Here is a 22,413-nt window from a genome sequence, read left to right as displayed (position 1 = left end):
CAGCCAATTGTGTACAGATTGATGTTTTTCCATTTTGAAAATGAGGCGACCTGTGGCACTTCGGGCAGCATTGCAGACGCTCAATAGGAGTATACAAATACCTCGCAGTCGCTCTTCAAAGCCTGACTTTCACCGGCGTCTTGACTGGCGCCGCAGTCGACGCCAGACATCTACCCCTTTTGTCTCAACTTGTCATAACAGAATCGGTCCCCTTTTTATTCAAGCTTGATTTCGTTTCAAAAGTTTTAATCTTGTCAACACCGCTTCCTCTTACACTACCAAAGCTATAGACTCTTGTGGTACCAGAACGAGAGACTCTTGCTTTGGCAAGCGTAGGTATACTTGAGGATTCAAGATCATTCTTCTATTAAAATCATCTTCGTGCAGTTTATTTGTGCTTCACACTCCAAGCAATGTCTTCAAGCCACTATTCATCCTCGGCGAGCCGAGCAGGCCATTACGCAACGACGAATGTTCATCCTCTCCATGTCTCGAGCGGTGATGACCCTGCCGCTCCACGTCTTGGAACTCAACTCGAATACAGAGATGACCCCACCTCTGAGAATGCAGGACCTTGGTCCGAATCAAAAGATCGAAAACCAAGGTACGCGGAGTCTGAAGAATTCGTTCACCTTGATATCTAACTGAAACAAGCAGGCTGAGGCATGGGCACTCAACTACGGACAGCAGTGGCTCGAGACACAGCCTGTCGCAAGCTGTTGGGTATGGCGTTGCCTACACCTGCGCTTTGGGGAGCTCATACGCCCTGAGCCACCATGCTCATTCAGTTGAGCATCCTACCTCTTGGTATGACCAAGGGCCCCAGGATGTAAGTTATCTGCAAACATCCCCCACAGCAACGAAGTCACGTCTCAATGTGGCCGACTTCTACAACCTGCACCTGTAAACGGTATTCCAATATTTGTAGGCTAATGTTTCATGACCGTAAGTAGTCGACATGGACGTCTAGGACGTTTGTTCCATCCATGATCGCCTACGGAACCAGCGCTGCCGTAATATACCATCTCGCCTATTCTCGAGACAGGTATCAGGCTAAAGTTTTAGCGGGATCAATCTCGCTTGTCATCATCTGCGGATGCTTCAGCGAGACCAGCGTTTCCACGCTTCTTCTTGCTGTTCTTCCCTGGACAGTACTGTTGACGCTCTTAGTAAGCGCCATCGGGCATTGGCTCTGGGACTCAAGCCTTGCTTTCATTTAGCAAGGGCGGACATAGAACAAACGGACATTTAGTCTCATGATAAGAACGCAGGGTACCTCTTTGTATTTTGACTTCTTAGCATTTGGTTTTACAATCTATCAGAATCAAAAACATGAAATCGCTCAGTATGGCCAACATCAACGGTCAGCCTAGACGAACCCAGTCGTGTCTTGCATCAAGCCGTTTCCCTACTCCCAGGGAATGTTGATCTGCTTTCATTCCCATTCACTACCAAGACGCAAAGTATACTGAGGCAAGAAGATTGAATTGTATTAAATACGATTATGAAACGCTATGCAAAGTAACTGCCTCTTGTCATCATCACTCGTCGTCGCCCCTCAAACATCTACGCCTTGCAGAGACGTCCGTCGCTCTGAACAGTCCAGTCGTCGCTGCCGACGCCGGTCAGAGCGTAGAAGGTGCTGCAGGGGTCGTAGATCTTCTTGATGGCCTTGAGCTTGGCGTAGTTGCCGCCGTAGAAGACGTCTTGCCAGTCGGCCTGGTTGCGGTCGGCCTCGTTGAGGTAGGCGCCGCCGCCGGGGGTGAGCTCGGCCAGGATAGGCACGATGGTGTCAGTGACGGTGGTCTGGCCGGAGACGAGGGTGGAGAAGTCGGCGCGGTCGTAGGCACTGCGTTTTGTTAGTAACTAGCTCTTGAGGGGGTAGAGATAGGGGTAACTCACGTTCCGACGACGGCGGAGATAAGGGCCGTACGCCAGGCGGGGTTAACGGCGTTGGGGGTGGCGCTGGAGTCGCGGGCGACGTTGATGGTCAGGCCGGAGATGATGGCGCCGTTGTCGATGATGGACTTGAGGGCGGTGGTGAACGTGGTGGCGGAGGCATCGTCGGCGACAAGGGTGCGGGGCATCAGGCGGCCGCCGATGTTGAACTCCGTGACGGCGGGCTCGGGGTTCATGTCGTTGTAGCTGTCCAGGAACGTGTCGTACTGGTTGATGTGGTAGTCTAAGTGACATTAGCACGATATGCTCAACGCAATTTCAGTGAGCCAGCTTACCGTAGGTGATGCCAGCGGCGTCGAGGGCGTCGATGGTGGGCTGGAGCAGAGCCTGGAGCTCGGCCTTGGTGAGGCCGGGGGCGGTGGTGGGCTGCATGAGGAAGACGCCAGGGCTCATGAGCCAAATGCTGACGGCACCGGCATCGACGATGTCAGGCAGGGTCTTGAGGTAGGTGGTGACGGCGCCGTAGAAGACGTCGTCGGTGACACCGGTGTTGGTGAAGGTCAAGTTGGCAGACGAGGTGATCATGTCAGGGTAAGCCTTGACGGTCATGGACAGAACAGCAGCGTAAACACCGCCGCCGCCACCGCTCAGAGCCCAGTAGAGGTCAGAGTAAGCGGTGGGAGTCGCAACAATCGTCTGGCCTCCAGAAGTGACAACCTCCCACTCGAGAACCTGGTCAGCTCCAAGACCGTACTTGGAAACAAGAGGGCCGTGGCCACCGCCTTGGGTGTATCCTCCCGCGAGTCCAACAGTCGGGCTGTTACCACCGACAACAACGAGTCCCTGAGCGTGGGCAGCGTCCTGGGCCTCGCCGGCTTGAACACCAGCACCAACCTTGACAGCCTTGCCGGTGTAGTAAGTAGACTTGTAGTCGACGACCGAGATATCCTTCAGGTTGTGCGTCCACAGAGCCAGACCACCAGCACCGGTGGACTTGCCGAGGTAATCGTGACCAGTGTTGCGGATGACAAGGCGGATGTTGTTCTCCTGGGCGAACTTGATGGTGGCGCTGTAGTCCGCCGCGCTGGTCGCCTTCACGGCGTACTGGACGTAGGTGCCGATGATGCAGCGGTCGATGGGCTGGTTGAAGGGGTCGCAGCTGGAGTTGGCGAAGAAGGCGGCCATGACGGACGAGGAGGTCTGGATGTGCGTCTCGGACTGGCCCCAGGCGTTCTGAAGCGCCGTGCACTTGGCCTCGTCGTAGGAGCCAAAGGAGCTGTCATGGCAGACGGCGCCGATGGGCACGGTGGCGATGAGACGGCCACCGACGGTGGTGTTGAAGGCATCCCACTCGGCTGCCGTGGGCCAGCAGTCGTCGCCGGGGAAGCAGCGGCAGGTGGCGTTCGAGTCTTCCCTCTCTTCGAGGGGGCTGCCGAAGGAGCCTCCCGGCTTGCCGACGGAGAGGGCGGAAGCGACCGCCGGAGCGAGTGTGAGGAGGTTAATGAAGGACACCATCTTGAGACTGGGAGAACCGCCGCGAGCACAAAGGGGGTAGCGAGACACTGGAGGTGAGGGAGGTGAGGAAGAGAAGGAGACTTCACGATGCAACTCTAGGTCTTGAACGCTACATATTTAACTTGGCCCAAGGACGTCTTCACTCACGAACCATAAACAACGCATACAGACAGGAAATGAGATGCCGACCAGACCGGGAGACTCTGACGATGGGTTTGATTAGCACCCATGTTAATATTGGCTCTTATGGCCCACGATGCCTACGCCTGTGCGATGTTTGGGGAAAGAAACTTTTCAGCTATTGGGGCGGAATGGTCCTACACTGCGGCGGGCCTGACTCTGCTCCCTGCGCAGGCTGGCGAGTTCGAGAGAAAGATTGACCGTAGCAGGGCCGGGAGACGGGAGCCGCGTGGCTAAGTCGTCAGTTGTGCATGCTCAGGACGGACTAAAGAGGGGGAAAGGACTAAAGAGAGAAGAAGAGAGGGAGCCCGAGGGGCCGAGTAGGTCGGGCTTGCCGCAACAGACAGCCGGGCCACGGAACAGTTCCCAGATGCGGAGACTCACAAACGGTGGCTCTAGGTGGCAGGCATACGACTGAGGTTCCAACAGCTCATGTGAGCTAATATAGGCAGGTAACATCGCAACATTGCTCTTTAGGGGTCGTCCCTGACACGCGTGTTGTGGGATGAGCAAGGATTGAACGTTATCTGCCAAGTTGACAAGAGCAGACATACGGATAGACAAGAGCCTTTTGCACTAACACGCATCGGATCCGGGCAGGGGACCTCGCTGGTGGTGGTGCATGCGTACGCAGTACGCCAAGCGTCCCCAGTGGTGCGGCTGCCTCTAACTGCAAAAAGCTGTTAGAACATCGTGCTAGAGAGGAAGGAGAATGCTTGTCATACGGTTCATCCAAACGTGCAGTGTGTGTGGTTGCAGCAACAAGGTTGAATGCAGGTGGCAGTTGGACCGGGTGGCACCGCATGGAGGAGGGTTTACCCCGGGCCCTCCGGGTTGACGGACGAGACCCGAGCCCGCAACGGCGAGGACAGACCAATAGGCCGGCGCCTCTAAGCCCCGTGTGACAACTACATCCGACCGCCGATGAACACCAGCCGACTGGCACACTAAAACACCGAGGAGGAGGGGAGCTAAGTGATCCTTCCCGTCTGACAACATCGGAGCCAAATCGAATCGTATCGTCTCGTCCAAAGCTAATGCGAGTGAATTCTGTTGCTAGTCGGTGCCTTTCCTCCGGTAACTCTACACTAAAGCAGGCTGTCATGAATAAGTGTTCATCCAACGCCCCTGTTGTTGCGCTCAAAGACCCCGGCCTCCCGCGGGCCGCTCCCTGCCACTGCGTGACTCGTGACCCCTGTTCAACCTAGATCACGCACGTCAACTATTCGATAACAACCTCTCGCCCCCTCAACTCAATCAGCATTCGCCCGAGTCTTATCCGCGGTCCTGTCCATCTCCATGACTCGCACTCGACAGCATTGGCAAGGGTTCCAACTTGTTCCTCCTGCCACAACCAACTCCTTCACACACGGAAGCAAAGGGCAACCCGCCGCAAGAGAGCCCGGGAAATAACGCGTTGCCAACAGGCCCAGTGAAAGTGACAGTCCTCCGTCTCATCAGTCACTTCTCACACGTGCTCCAACGACACGAAACCGTCACCACCACCACCAACTGCACCGCCGAACAGCGGTAGGGAGTACAGACACACCGTCCACAGGCACCACAGCCTCCATGCCCGGGCGTCCGTTTCCGGCGTCCTCGTCCGGAGCACCCCGTCAACCACCAGGGCGCCAGACACCACCGGCAGCAGCACCCCCCACGACCGGATGCCCCAGAAGTACACGCACACACACGACCACGCCGGCACCAGCACCGCCAGCGACGCCCGCGACGCAAAGTCCCCGAAGAATAGGGGTATCGTGTTGCGCCCGCGCCCCGCGTCGCCCGCCTGGTCCTTGAGGTCCTGCACCTGCATCGTCGTGAGGATCACCGCGCTGATGATGCCCGCCCACAGATACCCCTCGCGCGTGATGCTGTTGCCGCCCTCCGAGGCAGAAGCAGCGGCGGCGGCAACGTCTCCAATGGCGATCTTGAGCGAGGCCGTGTTGAAGAGGAAGTACGCCACCGCGATGATGGCGTCGCGGGCGAGCGTGTCGCCGCCGCGGAGGTCGTTGTACAGCCACGTCAGGATGAGGATGAAGACGCCCTCGCTCCAGACGCCGAGCACGTAGTTGAAGACGAGCACCGCGGGGATCGCCACGAGCATCGCCGCGCGCGTCTGCTCCTGCGTGACCTTGCCCGCGGGGATGGGCCGCCACGGCTTGTTCGCGCGGTCTTCCGCCACGGACTCGGAGCCCCTCTGGTTGGCCAGGTCGAAGATGAGCACGCTGTACCAGTTGAAGGCGACCACGAGGGGGAACCGCTGCAGCACGGCGAGCGCCGTCGCCTGCCCCGAGGTCAGGGGCGAGCCGGTCAGGCCGCCCAGGAGCCCGAAGGCGGTGTTGGGCGCCACGAAGGTGGAAAAGTTGCTCTCGGTAAAGTCCCAGATCAGACGGGGGATACTGAGGAGGGCCTTTACCGTGCTGGTGGCTGAGGAGGAGGAAGACGACTTGCTGGGAGCTGCGTCCTCTTCAAACGCTGCTCGTTTGAAGGTAAGGGGAGAGTGCTCCCCAATACCCGGTTGTGACATGATCGGTAATGTATGAGTGTATGCGAGTGTATGTATGTCTCCCGCGGAGTCTTGAGCTTTGTTCAAGGGGTGGGAGATGAGATGTGGACTGAGAGTGATCCGACAGTCTGGTACGATAGCTCGGAGAAGATGGAGATGGTTCTGTTCATGTGTGCCCTTTGGAAGAAGTCTCCATGGGCTCTAGATAAAGGCGGAACCTCCAACAAGTCGGGTCTGGACTGGACTGGACTGGACCCCAAGAAGGCGGCTCTCTCCATCGTCGGCCATTTTGTCCCCGGGAACCGTGGCAAAACGTCCACCGCTTCATTCATCCAACCGACGTCCATGACACAGTCACGGTCGTGATGAGAGCCCAACTCCTCCAGGAACGACCTTCATGTCTAAATTGTTAGGGGGTACATCTGGGTCGTCTTCATCTCCCCCCGGCCATGAAGGGGTCCTCGTGAGGGCATACGCAGAACCCGCGCATTCCATGGATGTGATGGGCACCGCAGCCAGCAAGCCGTAGCGGGCAGGCGGCATGGCAATATGCAAGAGCCCCCTGAGCGATCATACCTCGACGAGGTGAGGCAAATAACCTCGTGGACAATATTGAGTGCAGCAGAGCCATGGGATGGCATGTGGCATGGCGGCATGGCATGCGCATGCGCAGCCGTGAAGCAATTACCAACATGGGACACCGTTGGGAAACGTTCCTTGAAGCGGTTTCCGTTTAAGAGTTCGTCGCATTTGGCGCGTGGATTTGGGTTCGAAACTCCACCCCGTTTAACCTGGCTACCTTACGCCGGGGGCACGCATTCCCAAAGTCTAATAACCGTGGCCTTGGTTTTCTTGGTTTTATAGTAGGGCCACTGTGGATGTCGCTGTGGGTTTCGTCCTCTTGGATTAAAGGTGCCTCTAGTGATGCGGTCAGTCTCCATGGAGATCGCTTGAGCTTCACCGGTAGTGCGACACCAATGTCGTAGCAAGCGTGATTAAACCTCGACCCATGGATGATGCCGCGCGAAGTAGTCGTCGAGAGCCAGAGAAACTCGCATGTTTCTTAGATAACACGATCCATGGACGTCTAAACTATGTTGAACAGGGCAGGTAGTGGGAACAATTTACCAAGATATGTGGAGAAACAGACACACACAGACTCAGTTCGTCTCGTTCTCGCAAGGTACCCGCGAAACGGGTATTGGTAAAAGGGACGTGTGTATGTAAATCACACAGACGATTCACGATATGGGGGCCTTCCGATGATCTCTTGCCTCTTTCCCTTCCCTTCTCCTCTTCACTCTCTCACCTTATCCGAGACTCTGCGCACGTGTACCCGTCGGATGCGACCATGGCTTCCATCGCCGTCCCGTTTGCTTTGACTATGTAAGCGGGGGGCCGATAGCTTAACCGGAGCTGTTGACAAAACACACGCCGCACGCCCAGCATTTCGATTCATTAGACTCGCCGTCGGGATATCCTGAGTGTGAGCGGAGGTGGGTTACCCCCGCCGTGGTTTTGGGTCCCTTGGGTTGCGTGTCTGTGGCCTGGCCCATCCGCGCGCCGCCCTCTTTCTCGCAAGGGAGACCATGTCCTGGAGACGAGAACCCCTCTGGGCGCCAACCAAAGTCAAACTGCCGTTCTCCGAAGCGGTGATCGACAGGACCGTGGTTGCGGTTTTTGGGCCTGCCGCTGGCTTGCTTGCCTGCCCAGGTGGCCTTTGTCTGCGGGTAATGGGATGGGGGATCTATTGGTAAATCTCCCGGAAGTCTTTTTTGGTCTGTGTTCTTCGCGGTGTCGGTGCTTAAGGGGTTTGATGCAAGCAATCTGAGATCCTGGTTGTGAATCATTGGGTATTTGTGTGTTGAAGGAAAATAAACTACAACGGGTTGGGAATAAAACTTGAGAAGAAACGACAAAAAGAGAAGTAGAAAAAACTGTAACAAAGAAGATGAAATGTCAAGAAGTGGTAATATGTACAGCATGTCTCGTAATAGAACAATCATCCCTCATATCCAGGCTATCCCACACCGCCTCATGTTTGTCTCCTCTCCCACGAATCTTGTGAAGTGGTAATGTCCTGCTGGACGTAAATCACCGGCCGGCTATCCCTGGGCGCGTCGGCGCCGGGGGCGTAGTGGCACTTTGTCGTGACGGCGGGGTCCTTGCTGCCGCGCTCCAGGTCGACGTACGAGACGTTATCTCCGAGCTTGTCGTACGTCCTGCGCGGGTGGTGCACCCGGCTGCCCTGCGTGCTGTTCAAGTCCTTTAGGTGGATGTTGCCGCGGTCCGTCGACGGGTTCGTCAGCTTGGAGCCGATCTTGGAGACGGCCGGCTTGACGTAGGTCTTGAGCAGGGGGCCGAGCGTGGGCAGGCAGGCGATGATGATGCCGATCCAGAGCTCCAGCAGGCTGATGAGGCCAATGTCGTGCAGGTTGTAGACGAAGTCGAGGTCGCCGATGGTGGTGACCGTGTTGATGAGGCGCCAGACCATGATGGCGATGGTGCTACTGGAAGTTAGTCGAGATTCGATCGGTATAGCGCATTTGGTATGCGACTTACGTGATTCCCATGCCAAACATGGCGGTGACGGCAACCTTGTTCCGCAGGGGCATCTGGAGACCCCAGAGCGCGGGCATCGGGAGAGCGGTCATGGCGATGTCGACGACGATGTTGATGGTCACGGAGACGATCTGGTCGATGGTAATGTCGCGGCAGTGGCCGCCCTCGACGGGAGCCCACTGCTGTGACATGGGCGTGCAGCGGCTCATGAAGAGGATGAGGAAGGCGACGCCGTACGCTCCCACGACGCCCATCAGGATGCGTGACCAGCGCTTGAACTGGGCCGTGGCGAAGATGCGCGTGTACATCCACAAGATGGCGAACTTGATGAAGATGGTGCCGAGGAGCCAGGTGACGCCACTGGCGAGGATGAGCTGAATGATGGTGTAAGTCGAGCCTGGGCTATGAAGATGTAGATGAAGTGGAAAATATACCTTGAACTGAACCGCATACTCGGGAAGAGTAAGTTCGTTGGTGTGCTTGCCCAGGCCGTTGTAGATGGCCCAAACGACAACGCCCTGAAGCGCAATGATGTTTGCCTATGTCCAAGTTAGCCAGCGCCCAAGCAGGCAGACAGGACATCCAACTTACAAACGCAAACCCAATCATTCCATCATCCCAGTAGAAGCCTCTGCGCATAATGCGCCCGGCCCAGAAGCGCAGGGCCAACGCCACGGCGTCAATGACGGTAAAGACGACGATCCATACCAACAGGGCAATGCCCCTCGAACCAGCGCCAGGCATGGTGAGCAGGCAAGCAAGCACGTATTATTAGTAGCAGCGGAAGCCGAATCCCAACCAACGGGACAAATGTGAGAAGCGCGCTTGCGAACGTCTGTTGGTGCGGATCAAAACCTTCAAAGTTGAACAATCTTCTCAGCCGACAACCGCCGTGGCGCAAGACTCTCCGGGTGGGAGGGGGAATTCATCCAACTTATGGAGGGCGCAAGCGATCTATCTCACACACTCGCACACAAGCAGGAAAAGACCCGAACACACTTAACACACTATTTCTCCCGAATCCATGGGCCACATCTCACACACCCGAGAGAAGCGATGGGGAACGGGCTGGCTTAGCCTTGCTTCGGCTGCCCACCACAACCATCCCACCAGCAGCACCTTCTTTCGAAACGTGGACTCCGTGAATATCAATCACATATCGGTAGAGGCGCAGAAAAAAGAGTGGACGGGACCGGTCGATGAGACACCAGTCGATGTGACCCTATTCGCGGTAGTTCCCAGCTTCGGATATGGTCATATGAGATGCCAAGTACCGCACTTGCATACTGTACCTTACTTTGCCGTGCCATTAGTTCCCTAGGGCTTGCTTCTTTTTTGCCCGCCGTCAAGGTAAAGCTGCAGGAAAACACCTCCTTCCATGCCTCATCTGATCGAGACACAGCTGCACTAGTGTTAAAGAAAGATGGGATGACAGTGGGACATGAATCAAGACAATGCATGCGCCCATCTCCACTACGCTTGCCTTGCCTCGCCGACGACTTGCACTGCGAAAAGCAATACCAGTATCTCTAGTCCTTTGGAGGACCAACCATCCGCGTGGTGTTGCTGCACGTGTGGATAATATCGATATGGGGGATCATAGATTCCCACTCTCGACGAGGGGAGAGGCGGGGTCCATCTCTGCGTTCTCAGATGTGATCGGGAAACGCACGGCATGATGTTACGTGATGGACCTGGTTCCCTCCCTCTTGAGGCCGGGCTGGGAGAGATTAGATAGAGCAGAGAGAGGGATCACTTTGTGCAACTCCCCACAACTCTCGCAACTGACCCCGGCCCACCCCCAGGGTTGCGATGTTCAAGGCCCCTTGTCTCGTTCGTCAACTTCCAGTCTCCGCTTTAGACAGTTATTGCAGGGGTGGAAACCCATTCCAGGAAGTGCTCTCTCAGTTTTGGAGGTGGGGGGAGTTTCAAAGTGGAGTCTCTGCGAGTTGATATATCAGAGTTTCCCACCCTTGTCCAACGAAGCTGACCGAGATCCACCCACCTGTGAGAGAGGAGAAGAGGGCTGTCTTGCTGCAAGTCTTCGCATGCAGCAGCAGCAGCAGCAACACCACCTTCAGCGCGTCTGCTGTCCTGTTACAGCGAGCCATTTCCCAAAGCCTGTTCAACCGCGGTAGACCTTCTACACAAATGCCGCGCCTTGCCTAAGGCCGCCGGTGGCGTCGCACCGAGTCCGAACGGCCGCCGTCTGATGCGGTGCGTCTCCGGTAATTTTATGCAAGGCACAGGTGTCACTGCTGAAGAGTTTCATCAGCAGAAGCAGTGCTCCCCTCCCCTCTCTCTGCCTGCCTCGTTGGTATTGGTCTATGTCTGTCAGCGGGGATGTAGGTACTGTCGTCAACCGGTCAGCACCTTGCGTTGGTGACCATCAGACCAATCCAACAGGCGCAACGCTGGCTTCTCTCGACGCCGCACGCTATCCCGCACCAAAGGCCTTCCTGTCGGGCTGTGTTCTGGCACCGTCGCTGCGTTAAGGCACCTCCCAGCTGCTTAAATCCGTCCGGCGTGGGGCTCGCGGGCTGGGCAACATTTGCTTCTGCTTTTGAGTTCCGTTTCCTGGGGATAAAAGACGGGCCCTGGGCTCGCGATGTCCTATTCGATTGCATCCCATCAGTGATAGCTCATTGTCCTCCCCCAATCTATCGACTCTTACCTGAAAATCGCCACTTCCAGGATCCAGACTGCCTCGGTCGTTATCTCCGTTGAAATCAGTTAGTCAAAATGCAACCCCCTCTGCCCTCCGCCACGCCGACATGGCATAACGACACCTACGATGCCATCTCCCCCTCCCGTCCGGAGCTGAGCGCAGCGGGGAAGACGGCCATTGTAGTCGGAGCGGTACGTCCTCTCATAACCCCCCAGTTCATCCCACAGCTTTTGTCCCGATAGAGACAGCTCCAGCCCCCCTCCATCTGTATATCATCAACTCTAACTCTTGTGTTCAATCCCAAAGGGGAGCGGAATTGGCCGAGAGACTGCCCTAGCGTTTGCTGCTGCCGGGGCGGCCCGAGTCATTCTTCTTGGCCGCTCAGAGAGCGCGTTAAGCACCACCAAGTCCTCTCTGCCGCCGTCTGTTCAGTCCGAGACGTTCGTGACCGATATCACGAGCGAGGAGACGTTGATCCAGGTGGCAGCCGCGATCGGCAAGTGGGATATTCTTGTCCTGACCGCTGGCTACACCTCGCCCCCTTCCACCATCGCGGGGTCCACCTCCGACGAATGGTGGCTGAACTTCGAGGTCAGTTGCGACTCTGCACAGGTCCCCACGCCAGCTGCGACTCCATACTCACATGTGACGAAAAGACGAACACCAAGGGCACATACCTGGTAACCAAGTCGTTCCTGCCCACGGCTAACCCCTCGCATGCGTCTGTCATCGCTTTGACGACCGGCACCACGGCACTGCCGGTGTCCATGGTGCCCGGCCTGTCGCCGTACATGGCGTCCAAGCTGGCGCAGACCAAAATCGTCGAGTTCCTCGCGGCGGAGAACCCGAATCTGTTCGCCGTCACTCTGCACCCGGGCATGGTAGAGACCGACATCTTCAAAAAGAGCGGTGCCAAGGCGGAGGCCCTGCCGATGGATAAAGGTGCGTGCTGTCCCTGTCAGATACCCATATCTCACCACCTGGGTCGCTTTCTTTCGAGCTGCAACTCCGCTGTGGGCCGACCAGGCTAACGTCCGTGCCATGATGAAGTCCAACTCCCGGCCCATTTTGCTGTGTGGTTGACCAGCCCGGAGGCTGCCTTCCTGAACGGACGCTCGGTCTGGGCCAACTGGGATGTGGAGGAGCTCAAGAAGAGTGCGAAAGCGATTGAAGCTGGCCCGCTCTACAGCAGCGGCATCAACGGGTGGCCATTCTCCCCTCTCGCTTGAACACTCAGCCCAGGGGTTGTTCATAACTTGATTTAGATCATGTCCAGTGTGCTTAAAGTGTATGCAGAATGATAAAACAAGAAAATGTGTTCATGGCAATTCTAAATTATGACAAGTGTACTGAGAGGCTGTGTAGTCAAGCGTTCCGTCTATTCATAGCCCCAGTCACCTCAACTCGAAACAGAGAGACAAGGGGCCGGGGTTGGAAGTAAACTGATCCCGAATGTCGTCAAAAACCCGAGTTCCAGTCTCACCGGGAGCAAGGCGAATGTGATATTTCTTGACCAACCTTGCCACCACGAACCTCATGGAGTCGGTGGCCAGGAAACGCCCGAGACAGCTGTGATGACCTGCAGATGCACGAGTTAGTCTCCATATCCGGCAACCACCACACGCGGGAGGGCTCCATACCTGTACCGAAAGGTGCGAAGGCGGATGCATTTCGGACCATCTCCGGTCGGGTGCTCCATCTCTCGGGGATAAACTCATTCGGCCGCTCGAAGCAATCCTCCCCTGAAGCAATAGTCAGTTTAAGAGAAGGCCTGAGCGCGACCAGACTGGACTCACTTCTGGAAAGGACATGCCGAGGCGCAATGATGGTCGTGTTGGGCGGGATAAAGGTGCCGCCGATGGTTGCACCGTTCTCGGTCGTCTTCCTGGCTCCGCCCGTGAGCAGGGCCGGGTAGAGTCGGAGACCTTCGTTGATGACGGCGTTGAGGTGAGGTAGACTCGTCAGGGTCTTGAGGTCTGTCACGTCAACATCCTTCAACTCTTCGTAGACCTTGTCAATGTGCTCCGGGTGCTTTGCCAGCTCGCAGAAGATACCAATCAGAGCGGCAGCAGTCGGTTCGCTGTGCATGTCAGTATTAATTGCCCTAAACCCGTCAAAGTATGCTCACCTTCCGGCCACAATAGCAAGCAGACTATCACCGAATAGCCAGGTTAAGCGGTCCTTCATCTCAGTCTGCCCATCGTCCAATTCCATCAGGTAATGGGCGAGGTCAGGGACAGATGGCTTGGGAGATGCGTCGTCTAGTCTCACGCGCATCTGACGCTCGCACCAAGCGACCATGTCGAACCAGTCCTTCAGAACACCCACACGCGGAGCGAGCTTGAAGCAAACCTGAATCAACCACGGCGTAGGGCTGAACGGCCCAAGAAGGGAAAGGGCACGCTGCAGACGCACAATGATGTGGTGCCACTGCTGCTGATGCAGCATGTCAAACGACTTGCTGAAGACGAAATCGCCCATGACATCAAACCCAAACCAGAAGAAGAGGTCCCGCACTTCGGAAGGCTTGTTTGCTTTGGCATTGGCCTCGATGCATTGATCAAGTTGCTCAATATACTTGAGAATCTTTGACTCGTGCTGGACAAGGGCTGCAGCGCGGCACGGCACGTCAGATAGGCTCACGATACCGAAGATCTATGGAGACATACCTTGAGCCGAGAAGCCACGGTTCCATTCACGACGTCGAGCAGCATGAATTGGCTTGACGCGGGTGGTAACGAGGGCGCGATCGGGATGCAGAATGTCATACCACTCTGCCTTGATGCACTCCGATCGGGGGCCATCCACAGCCATGAAGACTCCGGGGTGGAAGACGGTGATTTCACTGGGACCTTTGAAACAGTCAGTATTGAAACAAATGGTCATGACAAGTCGTTTCTCTCACCTGTTCTGACAAAGTCTCCATATTGCTCGTGCAGGTCCTCCAGAACCAGGTGGTTCTTGCAGTCTCTGCATGCCCATACGTGCCAGAGCTTCGTGATACGGGCGTACCACGGACCACGGAAACCAGACAGACGATGAAAGAAGATTCTGTAGAGAGTGATACTGGCCAGAAGACCGGGAAGATAGCCAGCAAACAGCGTCAACAGACACCGAGAAAGCTCGCCAATCAAGGTATTTTTGTAGTAGATGCTTGAAGCAATGAAGCAAAAGAGAAACCAAAAGTGGCCCAGAGCAATCTGAGGCGCTTGTACATGCCACTCTCCGTGAATGAAGAGGGCATGGTGGACGGCGAAACCGCAGAGCACTCCAAGTCCGGAGACGAGGATGCCTTGGTAGCTAGAGTCAAAGAGAACACCCATCATGAAGACTATGTCGTTGATGCAACTTTCCAAGTCCAAAGTCAACGGCAGACCGCTCGAAGACCTTCTTTCATGTCTGGACTCGAGCTGGCTTACATCTGCCGCCCTCGAGCTGTGATAGAGCTCTGCATGGCTCTAAGTGCTGGGTCTAGCCCCATTAGTCGCCATCCGTGGCAATCTATCGTGAGTTACCTGAGGGGTCACAGATTCCCACGGCGACTGACTAGTGTCCAATGGCCGGATGGCAAATCACCACGATCGTGTAACGCCCATCATACCATCGAGAAGTTTGTACGGATTGATGTAAAGTACAAGCCCGTGTCGGCTCCGCGGTGATCCTTGGGGCATCCCGATAACCTTGATATCCGGGTACCTGCTGGGAGGCCCCCGGTCAGTGGTGCGCGACTCATGGACTAGGGGTCCCGGAGAAGTGGATGGGTCTGCGCCAAAATGCGTCGGGTCCATGGTGCAGAAACGTCGTCGTACGAATGCAACTCTGCAGTGGGACCTGATCCGACGGTACCTAAAACGGCTGGTCGGGGCGCCGTCGAGAGTTGGTCCAATACGGCGGCGCGGGGGAGATGCCGGAAGCATAGCTCGGCGCGATGGTGATTCTTGCTATGCACCAACGTCTGTGCCGCAATGCACACGTACCGGTCCCCTCGGGCTAATTGTTGGTTCCTTCATGCTGATGATTTAACACTGGCTGAGCTCCGCTGAGCAAATCCTCCTGGCCTGCTGTTCACTTGTGTTGCCCAAACCTCATATCTTTGTCAAAATGTCTGCAAAATACGACTTCGTTATCGTCGGCGGTGGTGTTGCCGGCTTGGTGATTGCCTCCCGTTTGTCTGAGAACCCCGATATCCAAGTGTTGGTGTTGGAGGCGGGCGAGGACCAGACGGCGGATCCCAGAGTCAATATTCCCGCACTGGGGCCCAGTCTGGTCAAGACACCATCTGACTGGCAATTCAAGACGGTACCACAGGTGAGTCTCTCCAACAATGTGGTGGGATGCTTCTTGCATTTGGTTCTGACTATTGATGCAGAGTGGCCTCGGTGGTCGTGAGATTGGAGTGCCTCAAGGCCGCCTGCTAGGTGGTTCCGGTGCTCTCAACGGCCTGTCGTTCACTGTCACGACTCGTGCCAACGTTGAGTCCTGGGCTAGCTTGGGCAATGAGGGTTGGGACTGGCCCTCGTTCAGTGCTGCCCAGAAGAAGACTTACTCCATTGCTTCTGATGAGGCACAGAGCGGTCCCCTCAAGCTGTCTCTGCCTGACAACGCCGATTCTTTCTGGCCCAAGGTCTGGCAAGACACCATCCGCGAGTTGGGCTTTCCCAATGTCTGCGACCCGTTGAGCGGGCAGGGCGTCGGAAGCAGTCTCACACCTGACACTGTCGACTCTGCGACAAGAACGAGGAGTTATGCCGGCAGCGCGTATCTGCAAGCCGCCAAGTCTAGGTCGAACCTGACCGTCGAGACCGGAGCGCTTGTGGAGAAGGTCGTCTTCAAGACTGGCGCTGGCGATATTGTCGCAGAGGGTGTCCAGTACACCAAGGACGGCGAGAAAAAGGTCGCAACGGCGCAAAAGGAAGTCATCCTCAGCGCCGGCGCCCTGAACTCCCCTCGTATCCTGGAGCTTTCTGGTGTTGGAAGCGCTGAGCTTCTCGGCGGGCTTGGCATCGACGTTGTGCTGGACAACCCACACGTTGGTGAGAACCTGCAAAACCATGTCATGGTCGGGGCAGCCTTTGAAACGCTCCCCGAGCATGACACCATGGATGGGATCGTCCGCCAAGACCCCGCGGCGGTCGGGGCAGCCATGGAGGCGTACGGCAAGCAATCGGGCCCCTTCTCCAGAAGTGGGACTTCGGCAACGGCACAGCTTCCGCTGCCGGCTACCGAGAATGCCGGGGAGCTGTTCGATAAGCTCAAGGCGGAGGCGCCGAAGACGAGATCGACACCTGCGTTTACCGAAAAGCTCGAGTCGTTCGTCCGCTCGGTCCTCACTTCGTCATCGGAGCCTTCCGGCTACTACCTATCATTTCCAGGGTACGCCTTGTTCAACCCGGACGGGACGATGGCGGCGCCACCTCCCGGCGACGAGAAATTCTTTGCGTTCGGCCTGCTGTTGGCTCACCCGCTCTCGCGAGGCTCGAGCCACATCACGTCGGCGTCGTTGGAGTCGCCAGCGGTGGCCATTGACCCCGGGTACCTGACTCACCCCCTAGATATTGAGCTTCTGGCCAGACACGTGCAGCAGATTGAGCAGATTGCGTCCACGGAGCCTCTCCGCAGCCAGCTCAAGGCGGGCGGAAAGCGTGTCCCGGCCAAGCCTCTGACCGATCTGGAGGAGGCCAAGGACTTCGTTCGCAAGACTGCTGTGGGTGCTCATCACTTCACGGGCACCTGCTCCATGATGCCCCGCGAGCTCGGTGGCGTGGTTGACGAGAAGCTGCGTGTTCACGGCATTCGCAACCTGAGGGTGGCTGACGCCAGTATCGTCCCCATCACGGTGCGGGCGAACCCTCAGGCGACCGTGTACGCGGTCGCTGAGAAGGCTGCTGACCTTATCAAGTCGAGCCTCTGAGGGATCGTATCATGTTCGCGAAGTGTCATTCACGAAAGTTTGGATGCAGACCGGCATTTCTTGGTGGTTTTGAAGCGAGACGAATTCGCTGTACGAAGAGAGATTGATTATTTTGGGAATTAGTGGGGCAACATGGTCGGCGTGATTGAATCAAACAGCAGTAAGGGCGAAATGATGCGTGGACGGTCAGGCCCTTAGAGATTGACAGCGTCCGACGAAGGAATCAAGACGGCAGCAGATGGAGCTGTCGTTTGTAGGTAGTTGCAATAAAGTTGCTAGCGGCTGCGAGTTATTTGATGGCCCGATCCGCGTCGGACCAGCTGCGTCAAAGCTGCCAGGTACCGCGACATTGTGAAACACCTCAGATGCCACAACTTCAATGTATCTGTACTTGTTCACCCGCAATTGCCCGGTCGTATGTGGGCTCCGTGTGGCTTTCTCGAACTTCTTTTTGTCGGCAAGTGTGTTGAGAACGAGGCAATAGAAAGAAGATTCTCGAGATAGATACGAACGTCGACATCGTATCTGGAGAGGCCAATCTTGAAGTCCTCGAAGGGGGTGTCACCCCGCGAGAGAGTACGGCTCTTATTGTCAAAAACCATCAGAGAGGCAATAGAAGGTGCGTCTCTCAAAATAGGCTTGCCATTCTAGGCATACGGCCGACGAGCAGGTGAGTGAGTCGAAATGATCTTGGACGCATTTTCTCTGATCTTACGCTGCCCCGCCGATTTTGAATTGTGTAAAATGGTTGCTCACCGGAGCTCGAGCTGGTTACACTGGAGATGATGTGAATGAATGACTGGTCCCGGTACTTTCTTCTGTTGTCCTTGCTACCGTCCGGGTCCTCGTTGTCGTCCATAATCGTCGTCCATATCTCGTTTGGTGCTTTGGCTGACAGGTGTGCCGCCCAGGCAGAGTCTGTCGGGTGCCTGTCAGACGCCCGTGCACACGGCGCGCTTTTAATGGCCTACTACGCGCTAATAGTACTGTGATGGGTAGCTACTTACTCTATAGTGGGGTTTACATACAAATGCAGGTATCTCTCAACGTCATGTGCTGTAGTGGTCAATTCGCGTGTGGTGTAGTGGGCCTCTCTTGAGCGCGTCAAGCCCAGTCGCGTCAACCAGGGCAAGAAATATCGCCTCTGCAACCTACACAACCCGGACGGCAACGACCACGACGCCTAAGGACAACAACGCCAACGACGACGACGACGACGACGACGACGACGACGACGCCCACGGACGACGATCACGGACGACAACCATGGCCGACGCCAAAGGCCTCTTTGCGGAATGCGCCTTTGCATTCGTGCCGTCCGCCTACTTGGCGCCCAAGGAGATCAGCGACCTTACGGAGATCGTTATAGGCCGCGGCGGCGAAGTCCTCGACCCGAGCCGTGACGGCTCAATACGCCTCGAGCAAGTTACTCACATAGTCTCCAACACAATCGACTTCCCTCAGTTCACAGAAACCCAGGCCTTCATGATCCCTGTTGTCGAGTCCAACTGGCTCAAAGCCTCCATCCACAGGAACAAACAGGCCCAGGTCCGTCCCTACTCGCCCGACCCGCGCATGTTCTTCTCGAAAATCAACATCACCTGCGCCGACCTGCCCGAAATCGACAAGGAGACAATAATCGGGGCGACTCTCGCTATGGGCGGTATGGAGACTGCCGACGTCACCCGCCAGACCACACACATCTGCGCGCTGTCTATGGAGCATCCCAAATGTGTCACTGCTAAGGAGAAGGGACTCAAATGCAAGATTGTTCTACCACACTGGTCAGTTGCGTTCATCTTGAGTCCTTCCGTTGTTGCCTGCTTACGCGCAGTAGGTTCGAAGACTGCTTCAAACTCGGCAAGCGCATCGATGAGGGCCCCTATACCTTACCCGACCCCGAAATCCTCAAAAACCCCGAGCTGCAAGCCGAAGTGCAGATGCCCAAGTACGATCACCTCCAAGGAGCAACGGCTACCATGCCTAACCAGCTCGTCGATAGCACACGCAGGGCTGCCACCATATTTCAAGGAAAGAGCGTCATGTTCTCGTGGGACCTTAGTATCACCCCGAGATCGTTGGAAATCGTCAAGCAACTCGTCATCAATGGAGGCGGCAGAGTGGTCCAGGATGTTGACGACTGCGACTACTTCGTGTGCCAATACCGCGACGGCGAACAGTATGTTAAGGCGGCTCAATCGGGCAAGGATGTCGGAAATCTCTCGTGGCTCTACCACCTCATCACTCACAACGAATGGACCTCGCCCCTGCGACGACTACTCCACTACCCTGTCCCCCGAAACGGCATCGAAGGCTTCGAGGACTTCAAGATTTGCCTTTCCAATTACGGTGGCGACGCTCGTATCTATCTCGAGAACCTTATTCGGGCAACTGGCGCCACGTATACCAAGACGATGAAGGCCGAGAACACCCATCTCATTACTGCCCGCAGCAGTAGCGAAAAGTACGAGGCGGCTAAGGACTGGAACATCGAAACTGTCAACCACTTGTGGATCGAGGAGAGCTATGCCAAGTGCGAGAAGCAAAGCGTTACCGTAGCCAAATATTCCCATTTTCCCGTCCGTACGAATCTCGGCGAGGTTATTGGCCAGACCTTTTTCGACGAATCCAGGTTACGAGAGACGTACTACCCGGGTGGAGAAGAGCATTTGTCCCCCGGTGCCAAGCGTAAGCGCAGGATTCTCGAAGCCGCCCAGGACAACTCGTACAACTACGGCCCTGCCGAGGGTGTCGTTATTGGGAGGCAAGAGGAGAAGGACGACGGAACCAAGGACGATGCGGTCGACGACAGCTTTATGACGCCTATTCGTCCCAAGAAAGGTGGTGCCCGCGGCAAGGAGAATGATACCCCCTCTGTTATGTCCACAGGAAGCGCAAGAAGTGCCAAGAGCAAGGCGCTCACCAACCTTCAACGCATCGCGCCAGACATTGCTCTATACGAGAAGGAGAAGAAGCGGGGAGCCAAGCAGGGCGGCCCCTGGGGTGGCAAGCGTGCTGCGGACCAAATTGACAAGGAGCGGGGACGGACGTCAAGCCCAGCGCAGGCGGACGACGGCGACGACCATGACGACAAGGACGACGACGAGAGACGCCCGACGAAGAAGCGGAAGTCGGCAGGTCCAGAGGTCGAAATGAGGGTTGTATTGACCGGGTTTACGAGATGGGTCAACAACAAGCACAAGGAGGATGTTGAAAGGGTCAGTTGTCTCAGTTCCTCCATCATTCTTCTATGCCTAGGTACTAACACCACACAGCGTAAGCTTCGCGACATGGGCATCCTCATAGTCCAGGACGACAAGCCCTCTGACTACCTCGCCGCCCCGCACATGGTGCGGACAGTCAAGTTCCTCAAGACCTTAGCCAAGGGGCCTACGATTCTCTCGTCCAAGTTCATCGACGAAGCGCTCGATAAGGGTGAAGCTCCTGACCCTGAAGACTTCCTTCTCGACGATAAAGAAAACGAGAAGAAGTTCGGAGTCAAGATAGAGACGGCTGTCTCCCGGGCTAGGGCGAATCTCGGCAAACTCCTGTGGACGGTACCGGTCTACTGTACGGAGCACATCAGCAACGGCCCTGATAGCTACAAGGCCATCGCAGAGGCCAACGGCGCAATGTTCAAGCTCTACCGCGCACGCAGCGGCACCACCATCAAGCCCACGACCGCCGAGGAAGATGGCGGCGCCGCGCCTGAACCCGTCTATCTGCTAAGCTCCAACAGTCTGCAGGAGCGCGCCCTTTGGCCCAAGTTTGAGGAGATGGCCCGCAAAGGCCACATGGAGCCTCGTATCGTCGCCGCCGACTGGCTTCTGGACGTGGCCATGACCCAGCAGGTGACGTTTGACGAGAAGTACCTCGTCAAGAACTTTTTCGAAAAGTCATGATGTTTTGCTGAATATTGCTACGCTCTTGTACATAATAGCCGCCCGCGCGCGCAAGGAGTTGAAGGTCATTGCATCGGGAAGTAGAAACGCCGACGGTCCGTCGGTGTCGGTGCCGTTGTCGGTGTCGCTGGTGTTGATCGTTGCGGAAGTATACGGAGGTATACGGATGTATAATGTATGAATGTCGTTACGTCTTCAAGAGAATCGAATGGGAGAATAGCTACATCGTGCCGTCGTATCGTCGATCGGTAATCAGAAGAACTTGACACCCTGGGAGTCCTCCTGTCCAAAGATTTGAGCTTTGCCTCGCTTGACCAGGACCTGCAGCGCTTTTTGCAGTAAGTCGGAATCGAGGCCGTGGAAATCTGCAAAAATCGACCGTTAGTATTGAATCCCTCCATATCATAGGAAACACCCAGAAAACACTCACCCGTCCCCCTCGTGCCCTCGCCCTCAGTGAGCTCATACAACGTCAACACAACCCCCTTCTGCGCCGTCTCGTCGATCCACGCCTCGATCGCCGCAGCCCACTCGTCCGGCGTGCGCCAGTACACCCAAAACACGTCCGGCGAAGCGGGCAGCTGCTCCGCGCGGCCGTCCTTCTTCATGAACTCGAGAACCTCGCGCGCGTCGGCCAGCGAGAGGCGCTTGTTCAGCGTCTTGTTGTGGAACAGCTCCTCTGGGCCGGCAGCCCCCGATGACGCAGTGGAGGTGCCGCCGAGGGTCGGGTCGGTGATTGCCATGGAAGGCGTGGATGTGTTGGGCAGCGCGTGCGGAAGGGCGGCGGTCGGCGCAGAGGGGATGGCGGCGTTGAGGGAGAGCTTGAAGATGCGGTTGTGGCGGCAGTAGGCGAGGATCAGGTCGGACCATTTGACGAGCTGAGCGTGGTGTGTGGTGAGGTTTGTTTGGCGGGTGAAGAAGGGCGGGAAGGAGTATTCCCGCGGGAAGAGGAAAGGGGCGGTTGTTGTCATTTTGAGGGCGGTTGTTGTGTGGAAGATGGAGATTTGAAGTCGAAGCTGAGGTGCCGGAAGCTTGGATGGAGGGGTTGGTGGGGTTGGGCTCGGTCGGACCTGGTCGGGCTCGGTGTGCTCGGTGTGGAGCCAATAGAAGTACATCAGAAGAGCGACTTGATTTCGCCAGGCCAGGTCGAATTCTCGTTCCAAACCACGGCGTTATTCATCATCTACAACATGGTTTTTCTATTGAATAAGTTTGAAACGAATTTCGGTATAGTGAGACAAACAACGAATGAAAGCTCAAGAACAAT

General features: G+C 56.3%; 8 protein-coding genes across 8 annotated transcripts; 3 read left to right on the top strand and 5 right to left on the bottom strand.

Moving 5' to 3' along the window:
- Positions 1-1,566: 1,566 nt before the first annotated feature.
- On the bottom strand, positions 1,567-3,414 carry sor8 (FAD-linked oxidoreductase sor8; the record flags this gene model as incomplete). Its single annotated transcript, XM_037318981.1, has 3 exons — positions 1,567-1,849; positions 1,903-2,182; positions 2,235-3,414. 3 exons carry the CDS (start codon positions 3,412-3,414, stop codon positions 1,567-1,569), a joined length of 1,743 nt encoding a protein of 580 aa, XP_037183393.1.
- A 1,648-nt stretch (positions 3,415-5,062) lies between these two features.
- On the bottom strand, positions 5,063-6,124 carry CGCA056_v003723 (Fumagillin beta-trans-bergamotene synthase; the record flags this gene model as incomplete). Its single annotated transcript, XM_037318980.1, has 1 exon — positions 5,063-6,124. One exon carries the CDS (start codon positions 6,122-6,124, stop codon positions 5,063-5,065), a length of 1,062 nt encoding a protein of 353 aa, XP_037183386.1.
- Positions 6,125-8,138: 2,014 nt separating this feature from the next.
- Positions 8,139-9,409, bottom strand: CGCA056_v003722 (Satratoxin biosynthesis SC1 cluster protein 4; the record flags this gene model as incomplete). The annotated part of the gene is made up of 4 exons (XM_037318979.1): positions 8,139-8,610; positions 8,666-9,039; positions 9,100-9,204; positions 9,257-9,409. 4 exons carry the CDS (start codon positions 9,407-9,409, stop codon positions 8,139-8,141), a joined length of 1,104 nt encoding a protein of 367 aa, XP_037183387.1.
- A 1,998-nt stretch (positions 9,410-11,407) lies between these two features.
- On the top strand, positions 11,408-12,562 carry citE-3 (Short chain dehydrogenase citE; the record flags this gene model as incomplete). The annotated part of the gene is made up of 4 exons (XM_037318978.1): positions 11,408-11,524; positions 11,640-11,924; positions 11,990-12,275; positions 12,384-12,562. The coding sequence occupies 4 exons, from the start codon at positions 11,408-11,410 to the stop codon at positions 12,560-12,562; spliced, it is 867 nt and encodes a 288-aa protein (XP_037183388.1).
- Positions 12,563-12,727: 165 nt separating this feature from the next.
- On the bottom strand, positions 12,728-14,656 carry CGCA056_v003720 (Tryprostatin B 6-hydroxylase; the record flags this gene model as incomplete). The annotated part of the gene is made up of 6 exons (XM_037318977.1): positions 12,728-12,912; positions 12,974-13,075; positions 13,130-13,413; positions 13,462-13,942; positions 14,003-14,185; positions 14,239-14,656. 6 exons carry the CDS (start codon positions 14,654-14,656, stop codon positions 12,728-12,730), a joined length of 1,653 nt encoding a protein of 550 aa, XP_037183389.1.
- Positions 14,657-15,434: 778 nt separating this feature from the next.
- citC-2 (Dehydrogenase citC) lies at positions 15,435-17,244 on the top strand (the record flags this gene model as incomplete). Its single annotated transcript, XM_037318976.1, has 2 exons — positions 15,435-15,641; positions 15,703-17,244. 2 exons carry the CDS (start codon positions 15,435-15,437, stop codon positions 17,242-17,244), a joined length of 1,749 nt encoding a protein of 582 aa, XP_037182519.1.
- A 1,266-nt stretch (positions 17,245-18,510) lies between these two features.
- On the top strand, positions 18,511-21,146 carry brc1 (BRCT-containing protein 1; the record flags this gene model as incomplete). The annotated part of the gene is made up of 3 exons (XM_037318975.1): positions 18,511-19,028; positions 19,082-20,462; positions 20,520-21,146. 3 exons carry the CDS (start codon positions 18,511-18,513, stop codon positions 21,144-21,146), a joined length of 2,526 nt encoding a protein of 841 aa, XP_037182518.1.
- Positions 21,147-21,398: 252 nt separating this feature from the next.
- vps25 (Vacuolar protein-sorting-associated protein 25) lies at positions 21,399-22,117 on the bottom strand (the record flags this gene model as incomplete). The annotated part of the gene is made up of 2 exons (XM_037318974.1): positions 21,399-21,511; positions 21,577-22,117. 2 exons carry the CDS (start codon positions 22,115-22,117, stop codon positions 21,399-21,401), a joined length of 654 nt encoding a protein of 217 aa, XP_037183179.1.
- Between the last annotated feature and the right edge of the window lie 296 nt (positions 22,118-22,413).

Source organism: Colletotrichum aenigma (assembly GCF_013390185.1).
Source record: "Colletotrichum aenigma strain Cg56 chromosome Unknown KSG_Cg56_contig02, whole genome shotgun sequence".
Taxonomy (NCBI): Eukaryota; Fungi; Ascomycota; class Sordariomycetes; order Glomerellales; family Glomerellaceae; genus Colletotrichum; species Colletotrichum aenigma.
Note: the sequence above shows the minus strand (reverse complement) of the source record. Positions and strands in the feature narration are given on the sequence as shown.